Source organism: Fukomys damarensis, unplaced genomic scaffold (assembly GCF_012274545.1).
Source record: "Fukomys damarensis isolate Sample0158 unplaced genomic scaffold, DMR_v1.0_HiC HiC_scaffold_35, whole genome shotgun sequence".
NCBI lineage: Eukaryota > Metazoa > Chordata > Mammalia > Rodentia > Bathyergidae > Fukomys > Fukomys damarensis.
Genome location: NW_022900947.1, coordinates 42,257,119 through 42,272,008, shown reverse-complemented (window position 1 = coordinate 42,272,008; position 14,890 = coordinate 42,257,119). Strand labels below are relative to the sequence as shown.

At 37.3% G+C, this 14,890-nt stretch overlaps 1 protein-coding gene across 3 annotated transcripts in view; it reads right to left on the bottom strand.

Annotated features, from left to right (window-relative positions):
- Nucleotides 1–280: 280 nt before the first annotated feature.
- The window catches only part of Cep135 (centrosomal protein 135), a 77,770-nt gene continuing 63,160 nt past the window's right edge, over nucleotides 281–14,890 (bottom strand). The window contains exons 23-27 of one of the 3 annotated variants that reach the window (XM_010640282.2): nucleotides 12,376–12,585; nucleotides 10,975–11,177; nucleotides 9,983–10,087; nucleotides 6,143–6,237; nucleotides 281–1,914 (exon numbers count right to left, since the gene is read on the bottom strand). In XM_010640282.2, coding sequence (XP_010638584.1) covers nucleotides 1,910–1,914; nucleotides 6,143–6,237; nucleotides 9,983–10,087; nucleotides 10,975–11,177; nucleotides 12,376–12,585 — 618 coding nt within the window. In that variant the 3' untranslated portion in view covers nucleotides 281–1,909. Of the gene's footprint in view, nucleotides 1,915–6,142; nucleotides 6,238–9,982; nucleotides 10,088–10,974; nucleotides 11,178–11,716; nucleotides 12,280–12,375; nucleotides 12,586–13,616; nucleotides 13,866–14,890 lie in introns of those variants that run through there. The other 2 variants (XM_010640283.2, XM_010640284.2) reach the window with 2 other exon arrangements.

Genomic DNA, 14,890 nt, shown 5'->3' with positions numbered 1-14,890 from the left:
AAACCTGATAAGGACTAGGGATCTAGCTCGAGAGTAAAACCACTTAAATTCAGGGATTTTCCCAAGTCCCACCAGGATAGTCTGATTTGAATACATTTTAGTAAGAATATTAATATAAAATTATAAAAAACTATTTTTAAGAGAAAATAAATTGGAATGTTTATTGGTAAATTATGTCAAGCTCCATAATTTAAAATTATTTAAAACAAAATTAAAAACATCTGTAAAAGTTCAGAACATTATTTTAAAATTAATGTTTAAAATATTATAGTATCATGGTTATGAAAATAACAATTAGGGCAAGCTATACAGTTTTAATTATAAAAATGTTAAAATGAAATACCTAACATAGTATGTCTTGTTGTTGCTTTGGGGGGAAAAGGTGGGGACAAATATTTTTATTTACATATATTTATTAAGAGACTTTCCATATGACATTGCAAATAGTCCCACTTCGCTCATATTTTACTGCAATACATGAATTCACCCAAAGGAGACAGGATATATACAATTGCAAAGGCGGTGTGAAAATAAGCCAACACCTGGAATTATTACTAAGGGTGTTCTCCTGAACACCTAAGGCACACTAGTTACAGAGAAAGCACACCGTCCACCTTCAGGAACACACATAGCAACTCCACTTTATTAAACCACAGAGGAAACAAAATATAAATAATTGATCTTTTGCTTTTTTTACGTTTTTAAGTTTTTTCTCAGTCATAATGAATTCTGTTAGAACAGGTTTTTATTTAACGTGTATGGTTTAAACACAATTAAATTTTGTATCTGACATTCTCTTTTGTACTTATACCTAAATTTTAAAAAATTATAACTTTGAAAATGAATTGTAAAAAGCTGTTTTCAATTTATATGCCCCAGAGCCCAACATTTACATACCATTCTGGAAGACTGCTAAGTTACAACATATAGGCAGAAGCGAAAACATTGATATGGCTTAATGTACATTAGAATTTTCCAAAATGTTTACTATACTTACCCCATGTACTTTTAAAGAGTTGATGATAATTTTTTTTGGTACCGGGGATTGAACTCGGGCCCTTGTGCTTGCGAGGCAGGCAGTGGCACCAATGAGCTAATAAATCCCCGGCCTCCCCCCCATGTACTTTTATATTCTGAAAGTTTAGACTAATACATCAACAAGTTTTATTTACTGAAAAAACTGCCCTAAACTATATGTTTTATAAAATTCTAAATACAAAATTTAATTTGATTTTCATAGAACTGTATTATGCAATAAGCCCATGTAAGAGTCAACATAATATAATATCATATATAAAAGTGTATCTTTCTCATCACAGTTATTCTAGGTGGCAATAATTAATTACACATGGCAACGATTATTTTATCAAGACCTCTGCTATTGACTAGACTTGAATATATTTCCCTTGATGGCAGACAGCAAATTTGTGAATAACTGATTTTACAGTTAGAAGAAAGCATGACGCATAGCATCAAAGGTGGCATTTCTTTGTAAACAGATTATTATATGGGTTACAAACACAGGCTCAGAAACTGAAAACACATTAAACACAAGTATTATAGGAATATTTAGACACATTTATCATGGCTTATTAAGAGTCAGATTATTGAAGCACAATGTGATTAATTCACAGTATAAACACATTTTAAAGAGTAATTTAAGACAAGAATAATAAAATATAAATATCACGTCAGTTAAGGACTATTCATACATATTTGTTCTGCTACATATATGAAAATATACACCTAGATACAATAATTTTACATAAATCTCCACTGATTTAAATAAAAGTTGATTGATAGAGGTAGAATTTGTGTTCCTATTCATGATTTTCAGGAATGAGCACTTCAAATTGTTCAGTACTGTTGTGTTCATTTTAAAATCCATATAGAGACTCCTGGAAAACCATTATTCTGAAAAGATAGGGGGAAGTTAGAAAAATGATAAACAATTACTCAATATATATTTATAAAAAATCAAAATTCACCAGTATTTTGAATTTTAGTCTCTAATAAAACCTTGTGCCCAAAGTTGTTATACTAAAGAAGTACAATGTTAAGAAGGACTGCTCTGTACTTTAAAATCAGAAGTGATTTTGGTTTTCTTATTTATACTTCTTGCTGAGTGAACATGCATGGAACCCCGACATAGTAAGAAATACATATTTGGTCTTTTGCCCCTGAGTCCTGACACAGAGCACCTTGCAATCTCCAGTCCCAAGTGTCTGTTGTATGTAAATGAGATGAATGGTGGCTGAGGGTTAAACAGCCCCAGGACAGGATGGGGCCAGCCAGCAGAAAGATCAAGGCATGGTTTGGGTGGAGAGAAGGCTGAAAATCGAGCTGATTACCAGCGGCTGACAATTTAGTTGGGTTATACTCATGTAATGAAACCTCCATAAAAAACCAAATAGACTGGGTTGGAAAGCTTCCAAAAGCTGGACGTGTGGAGGTTGCTAGTGGAGGGCCTGGTGTGGGCTTGGGAGCTCTGTGCTCCTTCCACCATACCTTGCCCTTCCATCTGGCTAGGAGCTTCCTTTGTGATAAAAGGGTAAACATAAAGAAATGTTTCCTGGTATTCCATGAGTGCTCCAGCACATTACCTGAATTAGGGAGGGGGGCTGTGGGAATCTAGGTTCACAGTAGTCTTACGGTCAGCCCTAGATGTCCCCTAAAAGCCTCATGTGGTCAAAGGCAGGGCTTTCAGAAGGTGAATGAATCTTAGGGGCACTATAGCTAACTTGCTCTCAGGAGATGGGATCTGGTGAGAAAAGGCAGGTCACTGGGAGCATGACTTGGAAGGGTGTATATCCTCTCCCTGGCTCCTCCCCTTCCTCTGCTTCCTGACCACCATGACCCGAGCAGCTTTCCTCCATCCAGTCCCTCTGCCATGCCTTTCTTGAGTTTCATGAAATGAAACTTCTGAAAGAAGCAGGCCACAATCTGAGCCTTGCAACTGACACCTGAAGTGGGAGCAAAAATTCTTGTGGCACCGAGTCCCCTAACAATAGGATCTGACACTATTGCCAGGTAAACAGTGCAGAGAATGAAAATGATAGGTATGACCTCAAATAACTAGGATTAGAGGTTCTGTCTGACCCAGCCATCTCTCTGATGGGTATCTTTCCAAAAGAATTAAAAGAATCATATCACAGTGATATATGTACACCCATGTTTATAAAGGCACAGTCTATAATAGCTAAAACCTGGAAACAGCCCATCTGCCCATCAGCTGGAGACTGGATAAAAAAGATGTGGTTTTTCTAGAAAACAGAATACTATTCAGCCGTAAATAATGAGAAATTAGAGTCATTCATAGGAAAATGGATACATATTGAGGATATACTCTTAAGTGAAATAAATAAGTCACACATATGCAAATACCGAACAGTTTCTCTGGTGTGAAAAAGTATAATGGTACATAAGATCCTGACAATGTGAAATAGGAAGAAAAGGACTAAAGGTATAGGGGAAGTTAGAAGGGTAGGGGAAAGGAAATAGGGGAAAAGAAAAAAATATAAGTAAAGGAAAAAATGGAAACAAAGTCTTTATAAATAGGGCAGAGGGAGGGGGTGAATGGAGGGTGGGGGTCAGGGGAAAAAATGAGAACCAAGACCTGTCATGTAAAGGTACAAGATCCCAATGATGAATGTAACTGTACTGTATACCTAAAATGTACCAATAAACTCAATGAGAGAGAGAAAAAAAAAGAAATGACAGGTATGATAGAGGACTTGGTGTCAGAAATGTGCTAAAATTGTGTGAGAGTAGCAAAGACATTGTTTTTTTCTATCTCAAATGTCATGTATCAGATAACAATAGTCAAAAAAAGTAAAAACAGGCTGGGCGTGGTGGTGCATGCCTGTAATCCCAGCACTTGGGAGGCTGAGGCAGATTCGCTGTGAGTTCGAGGCCAGCCTGGACTACAAAGTGAGACCCTATCTCAAAACACTAAAGAACAACTGTCTGGGAGCTCAGTGCCCCTGTAATCCCACCACTCAGGAACTGAGGCAGGAGGATAAAAGATTTGAGGCTAGCCTGGGCTATATAGGGAGATCCTATTTCAAAACAAACAAATACAAAACAAAATCAACCCCAAACAAAATATCCCCAATAAAAATAATAGTATAATGTAGGGGTTGGGATCCTTGAGATTCCCTAAGACCCAGATAAGGAATCCAGAAGGTCAAGCATATTTTTATAAAACCAAATAATTATTTGCATCTTCACTCTTGTTTTCTCAAAGGTTACAGTTGAGTTTTCCAGAGGCTACGTGACACAAAAGATCTGAAGAAAAGCAGTTTTAAGGGAATGCAAATTGTGGCTATGCTACAGTTAAGCTTACTACAAAAGCAAGCAGTGGGATGTATTTGGCTCACAGACCCCCAGGTCGCCAACCTCTGATCTAAACTGCATCTGTGAATTAAGCACAAGAAAATATCTGTCACACTGTTACAAGGCTTTATCACAAGAAGGTGAAGCCACCTAATCACATTCAAAATAACGCAAGAAGTTGTGAGGACACAGTGATTACAGCAAGCACTGCAAAGTCGTCAAGGTGAAAGAAGTAAATAAACACTTTAACCAAACAAATGAAACACGAAAGCACACCCACCAGGAATCATTTAAACGTAGGCCCTACAAATATGGGGCATCAGTATGTTAAAGCAAAGGACCTAACTAACATTCAGAATGAGGCTTGAGTCATCGAGGAAATGTGAATTATCTTCTTTGTACACTGCTTCTATTAAAAGAGGCAAAGAAATGCATCCATTTAAAGAAGACTGGCTGGACTATTTTTGTCAATGAATCTGTAGTTTTCATAATCACTGTCAAATGCTGGGTCTGACTCAGGCTTCTTTTCCATTCCTTACCACCTCCAGTGAATCCACACACCCCTCGATCCATCCTCAGCCAAATGCACCTTCTTTGGAAAACACTTTGCCATATCTACTAGAGCTCGAACACATGCATATCACGGACCCAGCAATTTCAGTCCTAGTGTAACCCAGAGCACTAGCAGTATGCAGGAGCACAAACTGCGAACTACTGAATGTCTATTCACAGCAGAGGGAGCACAGGGATCACGGCAAGCTCACATCGTGCAGCCATACAGCCGATAATCTGCAAGTACACACAACAGTGGGGATGGTCCTCACAAATGTCTCATTTATAAATGTCGGGACACATTAAAAACAAATCTACGCTTTAACAGTGAAGACATGTACTTTTAAAGCAGGCCTTGTGGCTAGAAGTAAACCCAAGAAAATATTTCGTTTCTTGATCCGAGTGCCTGTTGGGTAGATGTGTTCAGTTTGAAAATGCATTGAGGTATATATACACCTATGACATGGCACCTTTTTGTAAGTATAATTTACTTTTAAAAACCTGCCATAGTTTTCAATATTATTATACTGATTCTAAACTGATAACTCATTTCACACCTCTTGTCTCTCTAACTCTGGTTCCTACCCTTTCCAATATGGCCAGAACACAGTTGTGATGTTAATCCCCCAGAAGTGACTCTTTCATCTGAAACATCTTTGTATCCACCCTATACAAACAAGGCCCTATTACTTACAGAATAGTCTACAATCTCACATTCAATATACTTCACACACTCCAATTCTACCTTCTCCTTCCCTCATTATTCCCCCACAACTGCCACTGTGTTCAAGCTTTCACTGCCTATTATTTGTATCTGGAACTAAGTACTTCACAGAATACACCCTCTGATATATCATATTATAACTTAATGCTTGCTGTGACCATCTTCTCTTTCTCTTTTCATTATTTTCCAGGGCTGGGGATTGAGCCCAGGACCTTGTGCCTGCTAAACAAGAGCAGTACCACTGAACCTCTCTCCTTTTAATTCAAGTTTAATCCAACTCTCATTCCTTTTAATTCAGGTTTAATTTCCATACAATGAGATCTATATATCGTAAATGTTCAGGTTGGTGAGTTTTTAATAGTTGCATATACGCATGTAACCACCACCACCAAAACATGGATCACTGCCATTGCTCAAGTAAGTTCTCCTGAACACCTTTCCAAGGGATCTCCCCTCCCCTGAAAGAACACTATGTCCTGAGACTTTGTAACCAGAAGACTAGATTGCCTGTTTCTGGTGTTACATACATACGTTTATGTTCTGGAGAATGTGGAGGAGACTTCAGTGTAGAACTAAGGGGAGATGTAGGAAGACCATGTCGACGCATCTCTTGGATCGCTCGTTCTCTGTTGGAAAAGTAGTAAGAGAAATTTCAGGTATAATGAAAAACCAGAAAGTGGCATACTGATATAAAGTATTGTTGGTGCTCTTAATTAAGGTCTACTAAACTAAGTAGTATTTTTTACCAAATTTATTTTGTTGTAAGACAGGGTCTTACTATGTTGTCCATGGTGATCCTCCTACCTCAGTCTCCCAAGCAGCTAAGACTGCAGGTGTGTGCCATGGTGCCCAGACTTGGTATTTTTACTAAATTAAAACCCTATGTCTTTGTAGGATTTTAAGTAGTGTGTGAAATATTTCAATTAAAAATATGCATTATAAGAAACTGTTCAAAGCAGTTATGCTGTGACCATGTCAGACCAGTGGGACATCATTAAAATAATATTTAATTAAATCAATTATTTTTTCGTTACCAGGGATTGAAATCAGGACCTTGTATTTGCCAGGCAGGTGAGGTGTCACTGAGCTAAATTTAGAAACAAGATGCACACATATATTTAGTGAAAAAAAGTAGGATGCCAAGTATACAGTCAGACAAACATAGATATAAACACAGGATTAGATGTTAGACTGAGAATGTTGACGACTCTTGGAGAACTCACGATTTTCTTTTTATACTTAAAAAACTACAGGCCTATTAACGCGTTCTTAAAAACTAAACGTCTCTGTTAACAGCCAAGTTGTTTATCTTGAGCATTCTGTAGGATGTGGCTCTGTTAACCTTCAGCTTCTCTGGCTTACCACCTCCTGGTTCTCTTTCTGTTAATATGACCATTTCTTAGACCTTCTACCAGACCCTTCTCTGGTCTGGACCTACATTCCTTGCTGTGGTGTTCTCCAGGACTAGTTCATTTCTTCTTCTATGAGCCAAGGATTATGATTTTAGGTGCCAATGACTTTCCCAAGTCCACATCTTTGGTCCTGTCTTGCGCTCCAGGCCCATATAAACATTTGTTGGACCTGCAGGGGCACTCAGTGTACCCTAAAGTACCTTGTATGTTCCATTCTCCAGCATACCAATGAAACCCCTCACTGACCTGTACCCCTAGTTTCACACTGTTGTAGGACGCGTGTGTATGTGTATTCTCATGAGTTTCCAAGTCATTAATCATTTGTTGGCCCTCTGAGTAGTTTCTAAACTGGCTAGTTCCTTCCTCTGCCTCCTTTCCCACCTCTTATTGCACCCAACCTGGCCCTCCTTCCTGCCTAAAAACTCCCACATTTATAAATGGAAGGGGCCACTCTTGATCACACCTTCCCTCCTGTGTCTGGGTCTGCCACGTAAAGCAAGCCTGCTGGCATCGCCTTTGCTATTTACTTCCTGGCCCCGATGCCTTGAGTTCTTCAGTATCCAGGATTTCTACTTAGTTCAGTGTTTCTGAAACATTTTCATTATTATTCTCCAACAGAAATTATTCTTCAATAGACTTTCCTCTCAGATTATCGTGCCACCCAACAAAATTTTAACATGCAGAGACACTATTATGTACTCTGGCCTATAGGAGGGCAATAAACTATTGTATCACTATTGTATCTTAGGTGATACAACAGTTTACTATGATAAACTATTATTATAGTTTATATACATGGTATATATTTATAATAGTTTATATCTTAGGATTTTACTCTTTTTGCTACCTCTTTTCCTTTCCTCTAATAACCAATTTTGGCCCTTGAGGGTAGTGTGATATTGCCCTGAGACAATGTATAACTTATTGGACAGCAGGAGAAGAATGTCATGGTCCTGTGGCTGAAAGTTTCTTTTAGGGCAACGGGTAAGGAAAGGGCAGGAACTAAGAGGGGCTTATAGTCTGGGCTATCACAGAGGACTGAATTAGGATCCTTGAACTGAAGAGAATTTAAGGTATCACTAAGAAATGAAAGTTATTACATACGTACAGATTAGCATATTCAGGAACTAGGTCTTCTAAATTGCAAGAAATTGATGACACTGCTTTTAGGTCATTGTTATTATCTAAGGCTTCATTTCTCTTTGAAATCATAAATACTGATTTTATAACAAATTTCCTCTCTACTTTAAATAGCATGTCAATTAAAAGTTTTGATATAAAAGATAGAATAAGAGAGCTCAAAAACTGACCTAATAAGCAGTTTTACCACTATTTGAATGAAAGTTCAGGATGCTATGGTATTACTACAGTAAGAAAGAGTAACTCAGTATAAACTGGGTAGAGCCATGTACGTCAGTAATTACACAGCTTCTTGGGAGTTTGAGGCAGGAGGGTCACAAGTTTGAGGCCAGTGCTCACTTTGGCAGCACATATACAAGTATGAGGTCAACATGGGCAATCTAGCCAGACTTGTCTCAAATAAAATAATTTTGAGGATGTAGTTCAATTCTAGGCCCTGGATACAACCCCTAATATAAAAAAAAGAAGAAAGGAAAGAAGAATGGAAGGAAGGAAGGGAGGGAAGAGAGGGAAAGAGACAGAGAGAGAGAGAGAGGAGGGGGGAGAGGGAGAGAGAGACAGAGGGGAGGGTAAATGGGGAAAGAGAAAGGAAAGGAAAGGAAGGTAAGTAGGTAGGTAACTTGGCAAGTGCAACTGATTTAGAATTAGATTATTTTTTAAAGCAGGTCTCATTTGTGTTTGTAAAACTTAGGGATTAAAATTTCATAAAGCAAACAAACTGAAATGTGAGTATGAAAATTATTAAGGTATAGGACAGACATGTTTAGGTTTAGTCTTGACTTTGCCACTCACAATTGTGTGACCTCAATTTCCTACAATGTAGGCATAAGAGATTGTTGACAGGATTAATCAGACACATACCTGGTGCTCAGCATGTATTTGCTAATTGCTCTTGTGATTATGATCATTAACACCGCCTTTCTAATCATCTGGGACTTACGACTTGAACTGTATTTTTGGGGACTCTTCTAGGGATGTTGTTGATTCCCTATCTATAACCTCTGAAATAATGCTCTAATTTTGCCTTGTGGAATAGTACAGGAGCCATTTATACACGTGCTATGTTAGATTTCCCTCACCCTAAGATGGCTGCTATGTAAAATGGCAGCCTTCTCCTTCCCATAATACCCTGCTTCCCACTTAAATATGGCTTCTCCCACCAAAAGATATCTTTCTTCTGCCCCAAACCCTTCCCAGCCAAGAGTAACCTGATATTGCTACTTCCTAGCAACTAGTGATGTCACAGGCTCCTCCAATCCCTAGCACTACATCACTCACTTCCACCCCAGCTCCTATAAGCCCCACCTCAGCTCCTATAAGAGCTCTCTCTGTCCCCAGCATGCCGCTCTCTCCTTTGTTCGAAGACAGCGTGGCAGATTGTCCCTACAATAAAGGATTGTTGTGGTTCCACTCTGGTCTTGGTTTTTGGCTGTTTTACCTGACACTTTAGGGATGTAATCTTCCATAATACTTGTTGGATTGCTCCCCCTTTTTTCTATAATAGGAGTTAAAGCCAGGGGTGCTCTACTATTGAGCTGTATTTCCAGCCATTTGTATTTTTTGAGACAAAGTCTCACCAAGTTATCTAGGCTGGCTTCAAATTTTCAATCCTCCTGCCTCAGCTTCCAACTACTGAGATTACAGGGCTTGTGTCACAATGCCTGGCTACTTTTTGGCTTTTTACAAGTTACCAAAAATGTTTATTTTACATATTAATGCTAAGAGTAAGTTTGTTATTTACAAGCTGTATTAAACCCTTTTTGGAACAGGACAGAAATTACATAAAAAGAGTGTTCAATGCTGCAAATTCTTTTCTTACCGTTCATATCTCTCCGTTGAAATTTGCCTTTTTAGAGAATCATAATCTGTTTGTAACTGTCCCACTTTAGCTCGAAGCATGGTGTTTTCCCTGCTTTGACTAGTTCTTAAAAACAAATGACAGAAATAAATCACAAATGTTCTCTTTTGTAGTGTCAAGTGCTACGATTTTGTTAACAAATACAAATGGAGGTGATACATATGGGTACAAAGACTTTTTTTGTTGTTGTTGTTTTTTGGTTCCACGGATTGAACATGGGTCCTTGTGCTTGCGAGGCAGGTGGCAGAACCAGTGAGCTAAATCCCCAGCCCTCTTTTATTTTTTTCCTTCAAAGACTTTTCAGTAGTAAGTCTCTAAACTTGTAGAGTATCTATCATGGTTTTCTTTCTCATTCATCTGGTTTACTTATCATTTACTGAGCTTCTAATACGTGCCAGGTGCAGCAGCAGCACAGGGGATACAAATGTGAACACCAGAACTAGACACCAAGATGTAAAAATACCTTCACTGGTTCTTTCTTGATTCTTGACTCAGAAAGAGTTTTAAACCCCTTCAAAAAGCCTATTCTTCCATTTGTAGTATCTACTTTTCCAACAAATATTTCCAAACCTCTCTATTCTCAAATGACATCATCACTGATCTTCCCAAAGTAATTAATACACTTAGGAGGGTGGAACTTTTGCCTTTTCTAAGTCTTTACCTTAATCTACAGCATGAGCTGCAGACACCTCTTCCCATCCTGCAATGTTCTGCCCTTTTGTGTGCCCTGACCATTCCTCAAAGTGAACTTCTCCTAATGACCACTCTCCTGCTCTCCCAGCACCATATCAGTGAAGATGTGCGATCCACATCTCCAAACCTCTGAACTTTCAAAAGCAGCAGACAAATATTTTGGGTCCGTACCACCCTTCATTTCCCCCTTCTCCCCCAATATAAAAAAGCTATCTGGAATAAGTTATTTTCTTCACTTTATGTTGATTTATGACACTTACAATTTGCTTTCTGAAAGGGTTAACTTCTCCTTAAGTAGCTGAATTTCTGTATCCTTCTCATGGGAGTTTAAATGAGAATGAAATTCTTTATCTCTATTTGTAGCCAACAGTGATTCAAGGTTTTTAATCGTGTATCTCTCATTTGACAGTTGTTTTTTTAATAGTTCTGATTCTGACTTTACATTTTCTAATTCTACAAGTGCCTACAGGAAAAACAAAGATTAATTTAGTGCCATTTTACACTCACTCTGAAAATGAGTTACCTGACAGCATAGTTCTGCAGAGCTACTTACCGATCAGCTGCTTCATTCTGAATACTGGTATCAAGTAATGATTTTGAACAATTTCTTTAATCATGAGAAAAACATACTGTTTTCAAAATGAGCTCTGCTACTAAAATTAGAGACTGCCCTTGTCTCTAAATTCCCTCACAGATCAAAGAGTCCAGATTTACCACATTGTGTGCCTGTGGGTCCAGCTTTTCTCCAAAGACTTCTGTGATCAAAACTTCTTAATATGTTATTGCTGTTGCTAAAGATTTTTGTTCTCAATTTTCCCCCAAAGCTTATTTTTGAGTATCCTCAGAGAATGACAGAAAAAGTTGACCTAGGGGGTTTTTATGTAGTGTGATTAATAGTAACTTTTTGCTGATTTCCTTAAGACATTTTTTTTTTTTTTTTTTTTTTTTTTGGTATCAGGGATCAAACTCAGTACCTTGAGCTTGAGAGGCAGACAGTGGCACCAATGAGCTAAATCCCCGACCCCTGTAAGACATATACCAATCCTAAAATACTTTTTCACTCATGCCACCTTGTTAACATTAAATCCTAAAATGTGGCCAGTCTATAAACTGAGGTGCTCTGGTTTCTTAAATCTCTCACTCTGACTACATCGTCAAGCCAGTACTGTAGCTTCTCAGTTCCCAAAAACACACCACTACATGAATGACAACTGAAGATACTTGAAAGCATACGCTGGCGAGTTAAGTAGTAATAACGCCTCTGTTTAACAGGAAGCTCCTGCTTCATTTAAATAAAATTTAAATGACTTGGGGGTTTTGTCAGGAAAAATATTCTACTTAGGAAGCAATGAACAGTTCAATTTTTCATTCAAGCCTTACTTGTAAACAGAGAGAATGTAGAGGATATGCACCTAATACATTATCGTCAAGTTCATAATCTCTTAAATATCCATCTATTTCAAAATACAGAACACCTAATCTTATCACTGGTATTGCTAGACAAATCTTGGCAAGGAATCTGTAGTCAAATCTGGTTGTCAAAGGCCTGTAGTCAAGAGGCTATCCTAAGGAGGAACAAAAATATGGGGTAGAGAATGGTAAAGTAAAGCAGAGTAGGACTCGATAAAACAATGTACAAACATAATTTCTCTAGTTCTTACCCTCTCCAACTCAAGGTTTTTAGAATTCAACTGTTGGGTCATAACATCTTTGCGTGAATCAAACTTAATGCAAAGTTCTCTAAGAGAAGACAAATCATTTAATACTGTTGCTTTCTCCTCTTCTTGATGTCTCAGCTCTTCTTCTAAACTAGCCATAGCTTTTGCCATTGATGAGATCTGAGATTCATAAGCATGATGTGCATTTATGTGCTGAAAAAAAAATGAAATAGGTGAAAAATTAAAGCAACCCAATAATTTTAGGGGCTTACATCTGTGTAGCCATAACTTCACTTTGGAAAAACATGAGAGCCAATTTTTGCATATTTTAAAACACTCTCAGGAAGTAGCCTGCTATTTAAAGTGGCCTATTTAATGCATAAAAGAAATGATGTATAATTATTAATCACGATAACCAAGAACTTCATATATATATTCGGAAGATGCAAATGTGAAAATTACTGTGTCAGGGTACTGTGTCTACGAGGGCTTTTTGAACTTAAGTTTTTCCTTTATAAATTGCCTTTGTGATAATAATATCTCACACATCATTTTCTAGCCATTTCTAGTTAAGTTCTAAATTTCAAAACTGGGATTCACTTTAAAACTAAATATTCTGAATGTTAAATACAGATTTACATAAACTCTACTTCCAAATTTTGGAAAGAATTCCACACTTGAAAAATGAAATTATTTTAACAGAATTTACTGAAATAATCAATATTAGAAATCAAATACTGACCTAGGAAGACTTCATAAGTATCAATAGTGGCAGAAAGGTGAACATTTGAATATTCCAGTATTAACACAGTTAAGTAAATAAAAGTTCCCCTCAACCTAATTATAAGTAAATAAAAGCCATTTCATACACCACTTAATATGAACAATGACAAAGAACAAAAGAATGAAAGAAGGGTTTGAGAAACTCTTGAAGCCTGAAAAGCATTCCTTGAACTAGTTAATTATACTTGTGTACACTTTCCTTGTCTTCAGAGAATACTACCCCAACAGGCTAAAAATCTGTCAAAATTATGACAGTTCTGTTTTCTTTTTCGTTTAACAGTTCCTTCATTTAACCAGGAATAGTGGTGCATGCCTGTAATACCAACACTCAGTAGGCTGAGGCAGGAGGATTACTGTAAGTCCAAGGCCAGCCTGGACTGCATAGTGAGTTCAAGGCCAGCCTGAACTATAGAGTGAGACCCTGTCTCAAAAAAACCAAAAGCCAAAAACAAACACCCCCCTCAAAAGCACCCAGTTCTTTCTTCTATTTCCCTTTTCACATTTACCAAAAGCAACAAGGACAACTAGCCTGCCCTTTCCACGCTTTGCTTGGAAATTTCCTTACCTAAACATCCATGTTCCTCTCTTACATGTTCTATTTTCTTCCCAACAAGAGCGCATTCATAATTTTTCCAAGCTCTCTGCCCCTTTATAACAAGGTCCACTTTTTCTCTAGTGTTCAATAATATTTCCTCAATTCCATTTGAGACCTCATTGGAAGAAACATTGCATTTATGACAATATATATAATCTATAAATAACAGAAGTTTGCTCTTTTTTCTGAACCTTCACCATATTCACCTTTAATGTCCTTACTTCTACTAGTTGTCTCTTTAAGACAATCTAGGCTTTTTCTATCAAGTACCTAAGAACTCTTCCAGTCTCTACCCATCACCCAATTCCAAAGCATCTTTCATATCTTTAGGTGTTTCTCACAGCAGCAACCTACTTTCTGGTACCCAAATCTGTATGAGGTTCCTAGAATTGCTGTAACAAATTGAATACAACAACAGAAATTTATTCTCTCACAGTTTTTGAAGCCAGACGTCTAAAATTCAGGAGTTAGTTATCATTTTCTAGCCATTTTTAGTTCAAAGAGCTGTTTTCCTCTAGAGATTCTGAAAAAGAACCTGATCTGTCCGTCTCCTAGGTTCTAGTGGTTGCTTAATACTAATATTGCTTAACATTACTTCAGTCTGCTTTCATATGATGCTTTTGTCCTTGTGTCTTCTATGTCCAAATCTCCATCATTTTATACATATATCTGTCTTGAGATTGAGGGTCTACCCCTGTCTAACATAGCTTCATGTTAACTATATTATATCTGTAAAAGCACCATTTCCAAATAAGGGCCTGGGGTTTAGCATCTAAATCTATCTTTCTGGAGGCCATAATTCCATCCACTAGAAAGAGTCAATACTTTCTCTTGAAAGATGACTACAGAACTATATCAACATCAACAACAAAACAAAAGTAAAATTAATAGTCAATTACTTTATACTGATTTAACTCATGGTCCTTATATTTTAACTGAACTTACAATTTTATTATGATTATTTTTATTAGATGATCTTTAAGACTATAGTTGATTTAAATATAAATGCAAAAGAATGATGTTGAATGATTACCTTTTGCCACGTACAAAAGTTAAGTCAAAAATAATCAAAGTTGGCAGCACCATTAAAATTTCCCAAAATTCAATTTATATATATGTGTGTGTGTGTGTGTGTGTGTG